Raw genomic sequence first — 18,277 nt, 5'->3', positions numbered from 1 at the left:
TATCAGTTTTACATACAATAAAGACCAAGAATGCTGGAAACACGCAGTCAGCCAGCCTCTGCAGAGATACATGAAACTTTACGAAACCGATCATTTAACAAGGTTCCAGAGCAAAAAATATCAACCTGACTTTCTCAACGGAGGCTGATTTGCTTGCTGACTCCATTTATTTGGCCATCATTGGAGTGGAGAAGTACATGATCCTGGAACTTCCTTCCTAACAGCACTGTGGGTGTACCTACACCCCAAGGACTGCAGCGGTTCAAGAAGGCAGCTCACCACCACATTCTCAAGGGCAATTAGGGATGGGCAATAAATGCTGGCCTAGCCAGCAACACCCACATCCCCTGAACGAATAAAAAAAAAAGGAAGATTCCTGGTTTACACAGGAGCTTTTTATCACTGGCAAATTCAGATCAGCTTGGAAGACTAACCATTTCTTTCTATTGGAAAGGATCAAAATGAGCACTTTTTACCCTCCTGATCGTACCCCCACCCTCAGTGTACATGATCCCTCCCACTGTCCCCCCTGGCGTACACATACCCACCAACCCCACCCTCAGCATACATACCCCCACCCTCCCGATTGCGATTTGAAATGGTTTACAAAGTTGAACTCTCAGTATTTGCATCCCTGGTCAGCAGTGACTCATGGGTCGCACTCCAGCACCTTGAGCATATATCCCCGGCTGATTCTCCCATTACTGTACTGAGGGAGCTTCTGGTCTTCGGATGAGATGTTAAACCAAGCTCTTATTTACCCTCTCAGGTGGATGCAAAAGATCCCATGGCCACTATGGAAGAGCAAGGAAATTCTCCTGTTTCCTGGACATTATTGCTCAACCAACATCACATTATCACATGGTTTGTGGGATCTTGCTGTGCACAAATTAGCTGCTTACATTACAACAGTGACTCGACTTCAAAGGTATTTCATTGGCTACAAAGCACTTTGGGACATCCTGAAGTCATGAAAGGCACTATATAAATGCAAGTTCTCTCTCTTTCCTAACCCGGTTCCCCAAAGGATGCAATAGTGCAAGGACAAGGCTTGCTTTGAATGATTGTGTACACATGCTCAGTGCACTAACTACAATCCTGGCAGGGGTTTCGGTGTCCGTGTGAATAATCGCTGGCCCTTTCACACACTTGAATTTAGTTAAAAACTAATCAGCAACCACTTTAGTGTTTTGGGGGAAGTGGGTAAATGCTCAGATTTTAAAATAACCATTTTTGGTAATATGAGAGCTAGGGTTCAATGCTTTGTTCTGAAGTCAAAAGTGCAAAGATTTAGAACTAGTATTACCTCCTCCTTCAACTGCTCTTCAGATTTGCCAACCCAAGCAACCTCTGGGTGAGTGTATACAACAGACGGGACACAGTTATAGTCAATGTGAACAGCTCCTCCGGCTATTCCCTCCACACAGATTATCCCCTCATCTTCAGCCTTGTGAGCCAGCATGGGGCCAGCAATCACATCCCCAATGGCAAAGATACTGTGGAAAGGAAGAGACATTTTCAATGTGATTGCAGTTTCATGTAATGAAGAACCTATTTACGTTATGAAATATTAATATATGCTGAGTGGAGTTCCCCAAGGTTCAGCACTAGGACCACTGCTGGTTTTGATGTACAATAATGATTTGGACTTGGGTGGGGGCGGGGGCAACAGAGAACAATTTCAAAATTTGCAGATAACATGAAACTTGGAAGCATAGTAAACAGTGAGAAAGATAGTAGTTGACTTCAAGAGAGCCTGGTGGAATGGACAGACACATGGTAGACAAAATTCAACACAAAAAGGTGCGCGGGGATACATTTTGGTAGGAAGAATGAGGAGAGACAATACATGCTAAATAGTACAATTTTAAAACAGATACAAGAACAAAGACCTGGGGGTGTTTGTGTACAAATCTTTAAAGGTGGTTGGTCAGGTTAACAAAGCATACAGGCTTTATAAATAGAGGCATAGAGTACAAATGCCAGGAGGGTATGCTAAACCGTATGAAAGACTAGTCTGACCCCAGCTGGAGTACGGAGAAGTAAATATAAGGTAAATATAAATCTACAGGACAGATAGGGAAAATGGTAGAGGGAAGAGCAACCTTAGTCACTTCAATAGTAAGAGGGGATATAATAAGATAGGATATAACAAGGTAAGCAGGCAGTGGAGACATTATGGGCAGAATGAAGAAACAGAAAAGGATTCAAGATTGCAGCAGGAATTGCATGGTAGGCGCTGTGAAATGTCTTGAATAAATGCAGAGTTTAGACAAGAATATAGCAAAAGGACAGTGGTTTTAATGGGGGCAGATTTTAAACTTTCATATAGATTAGGACAAACAGACAAGCACATCAGAAAGGTAGTGAATTTCTTGTGTGTTTCTGGGATAGTTTTCTGCAACATGTCCCAGAACCAACAAGAGACCATGCCATATTAGATTTAGCAATGAGCCAGGTTTAGTTAACAGCCTAACAGTCCCTGTACATTTATTTAATGATAATCTGATCGGACTCAATGCAGTATTTGAAAGGGAGAAACGTGAAAGCTATTAAGATTCTAGATTTAGGCTGACTTCAATGGGGTGACATTGAACCAGTCAACAGTAAACTGGGCAAATCTGTTAATGGGCAGAATGACAATTAGTGGGAGGTGTTCAAAAAGAAATTACATTTTTTTTCTTTCATGAGATGTGGGTATCGCTGGCAAGTGACAATGATGGACCAGCAAACTACTTCCAAGTTAGCACTGAGAGAGACTTGGAGGGGACTTTGCAGGTGGTGGTGTTCTCATATGCCCGTTGCCCTTGTTCTTCCAGTTGGTAAAAGTCATGGGTTTGGATGGTGCTGCCGAAGGAGCCTTGGCAAGTTGCTGCAGTGCATCTTGTAGATGGTACACACTGCTGCCACTGTGCGTCGGCGGTGAAGGGAGTGAATGTTTCAGGTGTGCCAAACAGACTGCTTTGTCCTGGATGGTGTTGAGTTTTTTGAGTGTTGTTGGAGCTGCACCCATCCAGGCAAGTGGAGAATATTCCATCACACTCCCGATTTGTACCTTGTAGATGGTGGATAGGCTTTGGTTGGAGGGTGGGGTGATGTCAGATGATGTTACTCACTGTAGAATTCCCAGCCTCTGACCTTCTCTTGCAGCCACCATATTTATGTGGCTGTTCCAGCTCAGTTTCTGGTCAATGGCAACCCCCAAGATGTTGATAGTGGGGGATTCAGCGATGGCAATGCCGTTGAATATCAGAGGGAGATGGTTAGACTTTCTTCAATGGCTGGCACTTGAGGCGCGAATGTTACTTGCTACTTATCAGCCCAAGCCTGGATGTTGTCCAGGTCTTGCTGCATATGGACACAGACTGCTTCAGCATCTGAGCAGTTGTGAATGTATGATGTTCAGTACCAATCATCAGTGAACATCCCCACTTCTCACCTTATGACAGAGGGAAGATCATTGATGAAGCAGCTGAAGATTGGTGAGCCTAGGACACTACCCTGAGGAACTCCTGCAGCAAAGTCCTGGGGCCTCCAACAACCACAGGTAGGTATGACTCCAACCAGTGGAGAGTTCACCCCCACACTCCCATTGACTTCAATTTTGCTAGGCCTCCTTAATATCATACTAACATAAGAACATATGAGCTAGGAGCAGGAGCAGGCCACTTGGCCTCTCGAGCCTGCTCTGCTATCCAATACGATCATGGCTGCTGACTAACTCCACATTTCCACCTACTCCCAGTAACCTTCCACCCCCTTGCTTATCTACCTCTGCCTTAAAAATATTCAAAAACTCTGCTTCCACTACCTTGTGAGGAAGAGAATTTCAAAGACACACGACCCTCAGAAAAAAATTGCACCTCATCTCTGTCTTAAATGGACGACCCCTTATTCTTAAGTAGATGACCGCTCGTTCTAGATTCTCCAAGGGGAAACATCCTTTCCACATCCACCCTGTCAAGCTGCTTCAGCATCTTGTATGTTTCAATCAAGTCACCTCTTACTCTCCTAACATTCAGCGGATACAAGCCCAGTCTGTCCAACCTTTCATCATAAGACAATCTTCCCATTCCAGGTATTAGTCTAGTAAACATTCTCTGAACTGCTTCCAATGCAGTTATCTTCCTTAAATAAGGAGACCATTACTGTACACATTACTCCAGATGTGGTCTCACCAATGCCCTGTATAACTAAAGCATATCCACCCTATTTTTGTATTCAATTCCCCTCACAATAAATGATAACATTCTATTATCTTTCCTAATTGCGTGCTGTACCTGTATACTAACCCTTTACGATTCATGCACTAGGAAACCCAGATCCCTCTGCAATCTCTCACCATTTAAATATGCTTTTTTATTCTTCCTGCCAAAATGGACGATTTCACATTTTCACATTATACTCCATTTGCCAGATCTTTGCCCACTCACCTAGCCTAGCAATATCCCTTTGTCACCTCATGTCCTCTTCACAACTTACTTTCCTACCTATCTTTGTGTGATAAGCAAATTTAGCAATCATACCTTTCAGTCCCTTTAGAGTCGTACAGCATAGAAACAGGCCCTTTGGCACACTGCGTCCATGACGACCATAATGCTTATCTATACTAATCCCACCTGCCTTTGTCAAAGTTATTTACATAAATGGTAAAAAGTTGAGGCCCCAGCACTGATCCCCGTGGCACACCACTCCTTGCATCTTGCCAACCAGAAAATGACCCACTTATGCCTACTCAACACTCCTCTAATCCTTCCAATTACTTTAAGTCTGTACCCCTGGTTATTGACAGCACTGCTAAATAGGTCCTCCTTATCCACTCTTTCTAGGCCCCTCATAATTGTACACACCTTAATTAAATCTCCTCTCAAAAAAAGGAAAGTATCCCATAAACCTTCTTAATCACCTTATCTACTGGGCCCTGTTACCTTCAGGGATGACTTGCACTCCAAAGTCCCTCTGTTTCGCTACATTTCTCAGTGTTATGAAGTATTCCCTTGTCTTGTTTGCCCTTCCCAAATGCACTACCTTATTTCTGCAGATTGAATTCCATTTGTCACTTTTCTGCCCACCTGACTATTCCATTGATATCTTCCTGCAGTCTACAGCTTTCTTCCTCATTATCAACCACACTACCAAATCTTGTATCATCTGCAAACTTCTTAATTCTCTACATTTAAGTCTAAATCATTGATATATACCACTAAAATGAAGGGATCTAGCCCTGCAGAACCCCATTTGAAACAGTCACAAAAACACCCGTCAACCATAATCCTTTGCTTCCTGCCACTGAGCCAACTTTGGATCCAATTTGCCACTTTACCCTTTGTTCTCAGGAGCTTTGAATTTTCTGAAGTCTGCCATGTGGGACCTTGTTAAAAGCCTTGCTTAAATCTGTGTAGACTACATCAAGTGTGCTACCCTCATCAACCCTCCTTACCTCAAAAATTCAAATAAGTTAATCAGACACAACCTCCCCTTAACAAATCCAAGCTGACTGTTCTTGATTAATCATCATTTAGAAAGGGCACGGATTAATACCTGTCCCTCAGAATTTTTCCAATAATTGCCCCACCACTGAGATTCGGTCAACTGGCCTGTATTATTCAGTCTATTCTTCCCTTTTAGCAATCTTCCAATCTTCTGGCACCAAGCCTGTAGTCAGAGGGGATTGGAAAATAATGGTCAGTCTCTGCTTCTTGCTTCTTTTACCATCCTGGGATACATTTAATTTACTTTCAAAGATGCTAAACCACTTAATACTTCCTCTTATGCAGATACCATCCAATATGTCATACTCCTTCTCAACTATAATGTCTACATCAACACCTCTTTTGAGAAGAGGGATGCAAAATATTCATTATGAACCATGCCCACATCATCTGCCTCTCCATATAAATTACAATTTTGGTCTCCAATTGTCCCTACTCTTCCTTAGTTATTCTCTTACATTTCATGTATATCTTTCCATGTCCTCTTTGCTTCCCATTTTTAAAAAGAAATTCAACCGTACATTTTCTACACTCCTCTTGGCTTTCTACAGTATTGATCTCGCAGTATCTGGCATAGGCTTCCCTTTTTTGCCTTATTCTACTCTGTATGCTCGACATCCGGGGCCTCTAGAGTTGGGAATCCTACTCTAACTTTGTGGGACTGTATTTGAATGAATGAATGAAAGTCGACTATCAAGAGATGTAAAAAAGAAACCACTGTAAACATTTCTACTGGCATGCAAACAAAAGAGGTGGTTAGTGGAAGTAAACATGGGCCCTGATATTATAGAGAATAATTATGGCGGAGCCGGTTTGAAGGGCTGAGTGGCCTACTCCAGCTCTGCCTCTAAGGAAGCAATGTTTACTTTAGCTACTATCCTTTTTATATATTTGCAAAAGCTCTTAAAATTCATTTTTGGATTCCTAGCTAGTTTAGTCTCATTCTATTTTTTTCCCTCATCAACTTTTTGGTCAGCCTTTGCTTGTTTCTAAAACTCTCTCAGGCTTATTACTACTGTTTGCAATATTTTAGTCTCTTTTAATCTTCCCTCGTAAGCCACAGATCTTTCTCACCAAGTTTTTTTTAAAAAATGGAACGTATTTTTGTTGAACATTTTGAATAATTTAATTGTTTCCCACTGTTTATTTACCAGCATACCTTTTAATCTATTTACCCAATAAACCTCAGCAAGCTCTCCCCTCATAACTATTCAATTGGCTTTATATTTAAGATTCTCCTTTTGAACTCAAGCATGTCACTCATGAAATATGCAATTCAATTGTATTATGATCACTCTTTCCTTGAGGATCTTTCACTATGAGATCACTAATTAAACCTACCTCATTACATAATACAAGATTTAAAATAACTTTGGCCCTCATTCGTTTCACAACCTTTGTTCTAGGACCATTCCCGATTTTAATTGCTCCACCATTGGTGGCCGTGCCTTCAGCTGCCTAGGTCCAAAGCTCTGGAATTCCCTTCCTACATTTCTCTACCTCGTTTTCCTCCCTTAAAACTTACCTCTTTGACCAAGCTTTTGGTCATCTGACCCAATATCTCATATGGCTCAGTGTCACATTTTATTTTATAATGGTCCTGCGAAGTGCCTTGGGACATCTTATGACGTTAAAGGCGATACTGTGAACGCATTTTGCAAACTCATCTTCCAGACTACCTTTGCCCATTTGAGTTCTCCAGTCTATATGAAGATTAAAATCTCCCATATTACACTGCCTTTTCTCAGGCAGGCCCCCCCACCTGCCAAGTCTGAGGTACACATTTCGCCACATGAACATTAAAACTTAAAATTGTGGCTGGGAAGAAAAGGCGGCTTATCACAAGAAATTGCCAAACCCCTGACAGGTAAGACATTTGCATAGTAACAGACAGTACTTGGATTTGACAAAGGGGCCACTCCCTGCTCCAATTTAATCCACAATGGACTTTTGATTACCAGACGTTGAAGCATTCCAGGTTAACTATTAAGATGGCCGAATACACAAACAGACATGGTCAGACCAGTTGAGTCACATGATGAACTGACTGTTGGAGTTTTTTGAATCTGAACTGGCCATAAGGTTAAAACTCAAAGCTGTTTGCTCCTGGACTGGAAAAGACCTGTCTCCTGTCTGCTCTCATCTCGCTCTCACCAGCTTCGGAAACCATTAAAGACATATGAACCCCAAGAGAGAAAAGTCTCCTACAGTGAACAAGGTTTAAGAAGAATCCTGGGCCCCAACGAAAAGCAAGAATGACCTACAAGCAAGGACCCTACAGCGAGCTCGAAGCACAGTAAAAACCCCCTCTTCAGAGATTGCCTCAAACCTCTCCATTTTACTTTTCTTCTCTTTTCTGTCTCTATTTACATGTGCGTATTGCGTATGCATGCTAGCGTGGGGCGCAACGTGTATCTGTAGGCGTTAACCGTATCAGAGTTTAAGTTTTAATAAATTTCACTTTTCTTCTTTAAACCCAAGAAAACCTGGTGTGCTCATTTCTTTGCCTTATAATTGGAAAGCGGTGAACAAGGATTCACCAAGGGGGAGCTCAAAACACTCTTTAAAAATTAAACCCTGTTACAATAAGACTAGGTGAAGACAGTAAAAGATCCTTCGACACCTTTCTCACCTGATCGTAACACTTTGCTATAAGCATCAACTTTTTTCTTGCTTAATGGTTTGTCCAACAGTATAACTACTGTTAAGGGTCCTATAAACTACTCCCACCAGTGTTTTCTGACCCTTGTTATTCATAATCTCCACCCATACTGATTCTACTTCCTGATTTTCTGAGACAAGATCATTTCTCACTACCGTCCTTATGTCAACTTTTACCATCAGGGCTGCAACTCCTCCTCTTCCATTCTGTCTGTCTTTTTGAAACATTGCGTACCATGGAATATTTATTTCCCAAACTTCGTCAGCTTGTAACAATGTCTCTGTAATGTCAATTAGATCAACTCTTTACCTTTGTGCTGCTGGTTCATCTACCTTGTTACGAATGCTTTCCACATTCAGATAGAGCCTTTAATTTCATTTTTTAACTGCTATTTTTTGTATGGACCTCATGCACTGATGCATGCTTTCCGTTAATCTCTGGTCGTTCCTGTTCTGCTCTGCTCGTCTTTACCCAAATGGCTAAACTGCTCTATTGCCTCAGCTTTTGTCTTTAGATTTCTAAATATCCCTTTCCCTGACCCAGCCCCCCTTTTAGTTTAAAGCCCCACTCATAGCTGTAGTTATATGATGGGCGGCACAGTGGCGCAGTGGTTAGCACCGCAGCCTCACAGCTCCAGCGACCCGGGTTCAATTCCGGGTCCTGCCTGTGTGGAGTTTGCAAGTTCTCCCTGTGTCTGCATGGGTTTCCTCCGGGTGCTCCGGTTTCCTCCCACATGCCAAAGACTTGCAGGTTGATAGGTAAATTGGCCTTTATAAATTGCCCCTAGTATAGGTAGGTGGCAGGGAAATATAGGGACAGGTGGGGATGTGGTAGGAATATGGAATTAGTGTAGGATTAGTATAAAATGGGTGGTTGATGGTCGGCACAGACTCGGTGGGCCGAAGGGCCTGTTTCAGTGCTGTATCTCTAAATAAATAAATAAAATTATACAATTTGCAAGACACTGATCCCAGCCCAGTTTAAGTGGAGGCCATCCCAACAGAACATCTCCCTCTTTTCCCAGTCCTGGTGCAGTGCCCCATGAATCGAAACCCATTCTTCTCACACTACAGTTTGAGCCATGCATTTAATTCTCTAATTGTCTTGACCCAATTGGCACATGAGTCAGTAATAATCTAGAATTTACCTTATGCTGTTTGATTTGGACCCCAACTCCTCAAACTCTCTCAACAGAACATCATTCCTAGTTCTATCTATGTCATTGGCTCCTACGTGGACTATGACAACTGGATCCTCCCCATTCCACTCCAAGTTTATCGCTAGCCGTGAGATGTCCTCAACCCTGGCACAGGACAGGCAACACAACCTTCAGAAGTCCCGGTTGTGGCTGCAGAGAACAGTATCTATCCTCCTGACTATACTGTCCCCTATCATTACCGCATTCCTTTTCAATCCCCCCAACTTGAATGGCTTCCTGCACCATGGTGCCAAGGTATGTTTGCCCATCCCCCATGCAGACCTTGTTATCAACCACACACGTAGAAAGTGCCTTATACCTGTTGGTCAAAGTCAAAAATCGAGGCTCCATCACTGCATCTCCACACCTGCCCGACTGGCAGTCACACCCTCCTGTCCCTGATGATTGACTAACTCTAAAGTTCTACTTAACCCAAGGGGTACGACTGAAGTTTCGCGGTAACTCTTCCCCTCCCTGCTGCCCTGCATTGTCTGTAGCTCAGACTCCAGCTCAACAACTCTGAGCTGAAGTTGCTCGAGCTGCAAACACTTACTGCAGATACAGCTGTCTGGGATCGCAATGCTCTCCACAAACTCTCTCATGCTGCAGTTACAGCACACCACCTTCCCTGCCATGTCTGTCTCAATTTAATCATTTCTTTGATTCTTCTTCTTTGGCCTCCTTGTCTCGGGAGACAATGGGTAAGCGCCTGGATTTCTTTGATTTCAATTTCTTTGATTAGTTACTAGTTTAGTACAGTAATAGCAAGTTACAGTCTTAGAGGCAAAACAAAAACACTCACCAGCTTCTGGAGGTCAAACAAAAATAAAAACACCTCCTTCCACCTCGGCACCAAGATCCCACTTGCACCAAATGCCCGACGTTTATGAAAACTGTGCAGCAAATGCTGTCTACTTATATAGATCTAATGACCCACACCCAAGTTATAACAGCGAGATCAGCTTCCTGCTACAGTAATTGACACTATTCAGGTAACCACTTTCAACTGATTGACAGTTAACTGCCACCAACATTGACAGGCAGTTTCTGTTAACTAGGTATTTTAGCTAATCTGCAGTTTCTTTTATAGTTTTAAGTTCTGATTCATATTCCAATTGTTAATCTAAATTTCAGCTTGAGAAATACTTCCCAGAGATCCAACTTGCATCAAATTCCCAACTTCAAAGAACAAAGAACAGTACAGCACAGTATTGTTAAACAAAGCAGGCCTTTTATGAAAACTCTGGCCTTCTCCAGCTCCTAGTTATGTTCTTATTTCTTTATGTATTTGTTCTGAACCCCCTCTATCTCCTCCTTGAATACCCCCCATTGCTGACACTGATTTATCTTCAAGTAGTTGTTTCGAGTCCACTTTTGCTAAATCACATCTCAACTTAATAAAATTAGCCCTTCCCCAAATTGAGAATTTTCACTCTCGGTCTAACATTGTCCTTTTCCATAACTACCCTAAATCTGACTGAATTATGCTCACTATCATCAAAATGCTCTCCCACCAACACCCCTTTCACCTGCTTGGTTTCATTCCTTAAAACTAAGCATAAAACTGCTTACCCTGCCCGCTTGATAGGCAACCCATCCACAAACATTCACCCCCTCTACCACCCACGCACAGTGGCAACAGTGTGTACCATCTACAAGATGCACTGCAGCAATGTATCAAGGCTCCTTCAACAGCACCTTCCAAATCTGCAACCTCTACCAACTAGAAGGACAAGGGCAGCAAATGCATGGGAACACCACCACCTGCAAGTTCCCCTGCAAGTCTCACACCATCCTGACTTGGAACTATATAACTGTTCCTTCACTGTCAAAGAACAAAGAACAGTACAGCACAGGAACAGGCCATTCGGCCCTCCAAGCCTGCGCCGATCTTGATGCCTGCCTAAACTAAAACCTTCTGCACTTCCGGGGTCCGTATCCCTCTATTCCCATCCTATTCATGTATTTGTCAAGATGCCTCTTAAACGTCTCTATGGTACCTGCTTCCACCACCTCTCACGGCAACAAGTTCCAGGCACTCACCACCCTCTGTGTAAAGAACTTGCCTCGCACATCCCCTCTTAACTTTGCCCCTCGCACCTTAAACCTATGTCCCCTAGTAACTGACTCTTCCACCCTGGGAAAAAGCTTCTGACTATCCACTCTGTCCATGCCGCTTATAACTTTGTAAACCTCTATCATGTCGCCCCTCCACCTCCGTCGTTCCAGTGAAAACAATCCGAGTTTATCCAACCTCTCCTCATAGCTAATGCCCTCCAGACCAGGCAACATCCTGGGAAACCTCTTCTGTACCCTCTCCAAAGCCTCCACGTCCTTCTGGTAGTGTGGCGACCAGAATTGCACGCAATATTCTAAGTGTGGCCTAACTAAAGTTATGTACAGCTGCAGCATGACTTGCCTATTTTTATACTCTGTGCCCCGACCGATGAAGGCAAGCATGCCGTATGCCTTCTTGACTACCTTATCCACCTGCGTTGCCACTTTCAGTGACCTGTGGACCTGTACGCAGATCTCTCTGCCTGTCAATACTCCTAAGGGTTCTGCCATTTACTGTATACTTCCCACCTGCATTAGACCTTCCAAAATGCATTAACTCACATTTGTCCGGATTAAACTCCATCTGCCATTTCTCCACCCAAGTCTCCAACCGATCTATATCCTGCCGTATCCTCTGACAATCCTCATCACTGTCCGCAACTCCACCAACCTTTGTGTCGTCCGCAAACTTACTAATCAGACCAGCTACATTTTCCTCCAAATCATTTATATATACTACAAACAGCAAAGGACCCAGCACTGATCCCTGCGGAACACCACTAGTCACATCCCTCCATTCAGAAAAGCACCCTTCCACTGCTACCCTCTGTCTTCTATGACGGAGCCAGTTCTGTATCCATCTTGCCAGCTCACCTCTGATCCCATGTGACTTCACCTTTTGTATCAGTCTGCCATGAGGGACCTTGTCAAAGGCTTTACTGAAGTCCATGTAGACAACATCCACTGTCCTTCCTTCATCAATCATCTTTGTCACTTCCTCAAAAAACTCAATCAAATTAGTGAGACACGACCTCCCCTTCACAAAACCATGCTGCCTCTCGCTAATAAGTCTATTTGTTTCCAAATGGGAGTAAATCCTGTCCCGAAGAATCCTCTCCAATAATTTCCCTACCACTGACGTAAGGCTCACCGGCCTATAATTTCCTGGATTATCCTTGCTACCCTTCTTAAACAAAGGAGGGACATTGGCTATTCTCCAGTCCTCTGGGACCTCACCTGTAGCCAATGAGGATGCAAAGATTTCTGTCAAGGCCCCAGCAATTTCTTCCCTTGCCTCCCTCAGTATTCTGGGGTAGATCCCATCAGGCCCTGGGGACTTATCTATCTTAATGCTTTGCAAGACACCCAACACCTCCTCCTTTTTGATAATGAGATGACTGAGACTATCTACACTCCCTTCCCTAGGCTCATCATCCACCAAGTCCTTCTCTTTGGTGAATACTGATGCAAAGTACTCATTTAGTACCTCGCCCATTTCCTCTGGCTCCACACATAGATTCCCTTCTCTGTCCTTGAGTGGGCCAACCCTTTCCTTGGTTACCCTCTTGCTCTTTATATACGTCACTGGGTCAAAATTCAGGTACTCCCTTCCTAACAGCACTGTGGGTGTACCTACCTCACATGGACTGCAGTGGTTCCAATTAGGGATGGGCAAAAAATGCTAGCCGAGCCAGCGACGCCTACATCCCATGAATGAATAAAAAATGACTTGCGACATGCTAGCTAAAAAAGTTCTCCGAAATGCACATTAAGTATTCTGCGCCTTCTCTAACTTTGACACTGATTCTATTCCAGTTAATAAGAGATCCCCTATAATTACTGCCCTATTGTTTTTGCGCTTCTCAGAAATTTGTCGACATTTGCTCTTCTATCCCTGGGGTTCTATACTACACTCTCAGCAGTGTGACTGCCCCGGTTTTGTTCTTCAGTTCAACTCAAGGCTTCATTTGATGCTCCTTCTCGCACATCATCCCTCCTCACAGCTGTAATTGTTTCTTCAGCTAATATTGTGACACCCCATCCATTTCCATCCCCTTCTCTATCTGGTCTGAAAACTGTTGAGCTACCATTCCTACCCTTCTCTAAGTCACGTTTCAGTAATGGTTATGAAATATTTCCAAGTGCCTATCGGTATCCTCAGCTCATCTGTGTTATTCGTTAGACTCCAGGCATTGAAGTATATATTAAGCACTGAACAACTTCTTCGTTGCACATTGTTTTTTCCTTTGATTTCTCTGCTTTCTACACTCATTTAAAAAGTTTCTGCCTCCCATTTCCAGTTTGATTCTCTCCCTTCTGTATCTATGCTCAGGTTCCCACCCCCATCATCAAGCAAATTTAAACCCTTCCCAACAGCTCCAGTAAAGCTCCCTGTGGCTATACTGGCCCTGGCCCTTTAGAGGTGCAATCTGTCTGGCCACAGGACTCTAAAGCCTGCCTATTTCCGTACTCATTAGTACGTGGCATTGAGAGTAATCCAGAGATTACTACCTTTGAGTTCCTGCTTTTTTCCCCCCGAGCTTCCTAAAATCTGCTTGTAGGACATCCTCTTTTTACCCGTCTTTGGTACTGATATGGACTATGTGCTTAGGTGCACCCTCCCCCTCAGAATGCATTGCAGCAGCTCAGTGACGTCCTTCACTCTGGCACCAGGGAGGCAACACACCATCCAGAAATGAGTTCTGCAGCCACAGAAATGCCCGTCTGTTCCCCTAACAAATCGCAGAATTGTTACAGCACATCCCCTGTCACTATCGGTTTCTGACCTTCCCCCATCACCACTGCCCCTCCCACCCCCTGTACAGCTGTGTCACCCATGGTGCTACGGACTTGGCTCTGGCTATACTCCAAAGGAACCACTGCCCTCACCAGAATAATGGTTAGAGAGTGGGATGCACTCAGGGCACTCCTGCACTTCCTGCCTGGTCCTCATTGTCTGTCTCGCAGTTGCCCATTCCCTTTCTGCCTGCATACTCTTAAGCTGTGGGGTGACCACCTCCTGAAACGTGCTCTCCACATAGCTCTCAGCCTTTAGGATGTGCAGCAATGATGTCAGATGCGGCTCAAGCTCAATATCCAGGAGCTTGAGCTGCTGTAGCTGACGACACTTCCTGCACATGGTTCGCTTGGACATGAGGCGTACTCTGGAGTTCCCACATGGAACTGAATGTGCATTCAACAGGACTGAGACGCCCTGCAAACTTACCAGGAATAAACTTAAGACTTGCCCCTGAATTTGGTCAAAAGAAACTCACCAGCTATTCACAAATCAGCTCCTTTCCTTGTGCTGATGTCAATAAGTGCTTTTAATCTCTCTCCCTGACACACTAATTGATCCGTTGCTAAAAATACTAAGCAAACTTTCAGCTTCACCAGGTTGCCACACTTTTAGGTAAGCCTAGTGTTGCTGCTGACATGCTCTCCTACATTCCTCATTGAATCAGCTTTGGTCCCTTAGCTTGATGTAAAGTAAGGAATATGCTGGGCCTGGAGTTTACAGATTTTGGTGGATTATTATCCTAATGTCCTACAGAGCCTCATGGATGCCCGGTTGAGTTGCTAGATCTGTTCTGAATCTAGCCCATTTTGCAGTGGTAGTGCCACACACCAGCCCAGCAATCACATCTTTCCTATAGCACAGTGACCAGAACTGCACACAGGACTCCAGTAACTAGTGTTTTATACATTTCCAGCATAACTCATTCTATGCCTTGGCTAATAAAGGCAAGTATCCCGCATGCCTTCTTGACCACCTTATCTACCTGCCAAGCCACCTTCAGGGATCTGTGGACATGCACTCCAAGGTCCCGCTGTTCCTCTATTATCAGAATTCTACCATTTATTATGTATTCCCATGTCTTGTTTGCCCTCCCCAAATGCATTGCTTCACACTTCTCCGGATTGAACTCCATTTGCCACTGTTGCACCCACCTGACTAGTCCATTGATATCTTCCTGCAGTCTACAGCTTTCTTCTTCATTACCACCTGGCCATTTTTGCAGCGTCTGCAAATTTCTTAATCATACCCCCCACATTTATACAGACATACAAACAAATGAATTAGGAAGAGCAGGCCACTCAGCCCCTTGAGCCTGCTCCGCCATTCATCAAGATCATGGCAGATCTGATTGTAACCTCAACTCCGTATTCCCGCCTACATCTGATAACATTTCACCCCCTTGCTTGTCAAAAATCTATCTACCTCTGTCTTAAAAATATTCAAAGACTCCACTGCCTTTTGAGGAGAGTTCCAAAGACTCATGACCCTCAGAGAAACAATTTTCTCGTCTGTCTTAAATGGGCAACCCCTTATTTGTAAACAGTGACCCCTACTTAGGGGCGGCGCAGTGGTTAGCACCGCAGCCTCACAGCTCCAGCGACCCGGGTTCAATTCTGGGTACTGCGTGTGTGGAGTTTGCAAGTTCTCCCTGTGTCTGCGTGGGTTTTCTCCGGGTGCTCCGGTTTCCTCCCACATGCCAAAGACTTGCAGGTTGATAGGTAAATTGGCCATTATAAATTGCCCCTAGTATAGGTAGGTGGTAGGGAAATATAGGGACAGGTCGGGATGTGGTAGGAATATGGGATTAGTATAAATGGGTGGTTGATGGTCGGCACAGACTCGGTGGGCTGAAGGGCCTGTTTCAGTGCTGTATCTCTAAACTAAACTAAACTTCTGGATTCCCCCACAAGAGGAAACATCCTTTCCATATCCACCCTGTCAAGACCACTCAGGATCTTATATATTTCAATCAAGTTGCCTCTACTCTTCTAAACTCCAGCCAATACAAGCCTTGCCTGTCCAACCTTTCTACATAAGACAACCCGCCCATTCCAAGTATTAGTCTAGTAAACCTTCTCTGAACTGCTTCCAAGGCATTTACATCCTTCCTTAAATAAGGAGACTAACACCATTCACAGTTCTCCAGATGTGGTCTCACCAATGCCCTATATAACTGAAGCATAACCTCCCGACTTCTGTATTCACTACCCCTCACAATAAACGATAATATTCCATTTAGCTTTCCTAATTACTTGCTATACCTGCATACTAATCTTTTGCGATTCATGCACTCGGACACCCAGATTCCTCTGCAATCTCATTTAGATAATATGCTTTATATTCTTCCTACCAAAATAAACAATTTCCCACATCATACTCCATTTGCTAGATCTTTGCCCACTCACTTAACCTATCTATATCCCTTTGTAGCCCCCTTATGTCCTTTTCACAACTTGCTTTCCTACCTATCTTTGCGTCATCAGCAAATTTAACAACCATACCTTTGGTCCCTTCATTCAAGTCACTTATATAAATTGTAAAAAGTCAAGGCCCCAGCACTGATCCCCGTGGCACACCACATCATATCTTGCCAACCAGAAAATGACCCATTTATGCCGACTCTGTTTTCTGTTAGCTAGCCAATTTTCTATTCATACCAATATGTTACCCTCTATACCATGAGCTTTTATTTTCCGCAATAACTTTTGAGGTGGCACTTATCAAATGCCCCCTGGAAATCTAAGTACAGTCCAAATCATTGACATATACCACAAAAAGCAAGCAGCCCAGTGCTGAGCCCTGCAGAACCTCACTGGAAACTACCTTCCAGTCACACAAACGCCCATCACTATGCTTCCGGCTTCTAAGCTGATTTTGGATCAAACACTTCGCCTTGGATGTCAGGAGCTTTTACTTTCATGACCAGTCTGCCATGTTGGACTTTATTAAAAACCTTGCTAAAATCTATATAGACTACATCAAATGCACTACCCTCCCCCACTACTCTGTTACCTACTCAAAAAATATAATCACAGTTGTATAAGACTTTGGTTCGGCCACATTTGGAATACTGCGTGCAGTTCTGGTCGCCACATTACCAAAAGGATGTAGATGCTTTGGAGAGGGTGCAGAGGAGGTTCACCAGGATGTTGCCTGGTATGGAGGGCGCTAGCTATGAAGAGAGGTTGAGTAGATTAGGATTATTTTCATTAGAAAGATGGAGGTTGAGTGGGGACCTGATTGAGGTGTACAAAATCATGAGAGGTATAGACAGGGTGGATAGCAAGAAGCTTTTTCCCAGAGTGGGGGATTCAATTATGAGGGGTCACGAGTTCAAAGTGAGAGGGGATAAGTTTAGGGGGAATATGCGTGGAAAGTTCTTTACACAGAGGGTGGTGGGTGCCTGGAACACGTTGCCAGCGGAGGTGGTAGACGCGGGCACAATAGCATCTTTTAAGATGTATCTAGACAGATACATGAATGGGCAGGAAGCAAAGAGATACAGACCCTTAGAAAATAGGCGACATGTTTAGATAGAGGATCTGGATCGGCGCAGGCTTGGAGGGCCGAAGGGCCTGTTCCTGTGCTGTAATTTTCTTTGTTCTTTGTTCATATTAGTCAGACTTGACCTTCCCTCAACAAATCTGTGCTGTCTTTGATTAATCCATGCCTTTCTAAATGAAGATTTATCCTGCCTCTCAGAATTTTTTTCCAATAATTTCTCATCACTGAGGTTAGGCTGATTGGCCTGTAATTACTCAGTCTATCCCCTTCCTTTTTAAACAATAGTACAACGTTAGCTATCCTCCAGTCTGCTGGCACCATGCCTATAGCCAGAGAGGGTTGGAAAAGAATGGTCAGAGTCTTCGCCTTTTCTTCTCTTCCATCCCTTTTGTCTGGGCCTGGGGATTTATCCACTTTCCAACATGTTAAAGGCCTTAATACTTCCCCTGTCAGTACATTAATTTCATCCACTATTTCACACTCCTCCCTGATTTAAACGTCTGAATCGTCCCTCTCTTTTGTGAAAAGAGATGCAAAGCATTCATTAAGAACTATACCAACAT

The 18,277-nt window shown here is 43.7% G+C and overlaps 1 protein-coding gene across 1 annotated transcript in view; it reads right to left on the bottom strand.

Annotated features, from left to right (window-relative positions):
• Window positions 1–18,277, bottom strand: part of dldh (dihydrolipoamide dehydrogenase) — a 71,305-nt gene that overhangs the window by 3,128 nt on the left and 49,900 nt on the right. Inside the window, exon 11 of the mRNA XM_068058742.1 lies at window positions 1,307–1,496. Coding sequence (XP_067914843.1) covers window positions 1,307–1,496 — 190 coding nt within the window. The remainder of the gene's footprint in view (window positions 1–1,306; window positions 1,497–18,277) is intronic.

This window comes from Heterodontus francisci, chromosome 27 (genome assembly GCF_036365525.1).
Source record: "Heterodontus francisci isolate sHetFra1 chromosome 27, sHetFra1.hap1, whole genome shotgun sequence".
NCBI lineage: Eukaryota > Metazoa > Chordata > Chondrichthyes > Heterodontiformes > Heterodontidae > Heterodontus > Heterodontus francisci.
This window is presented reverse-complemented; position numbering and strand designations above follow the sequence as displayed.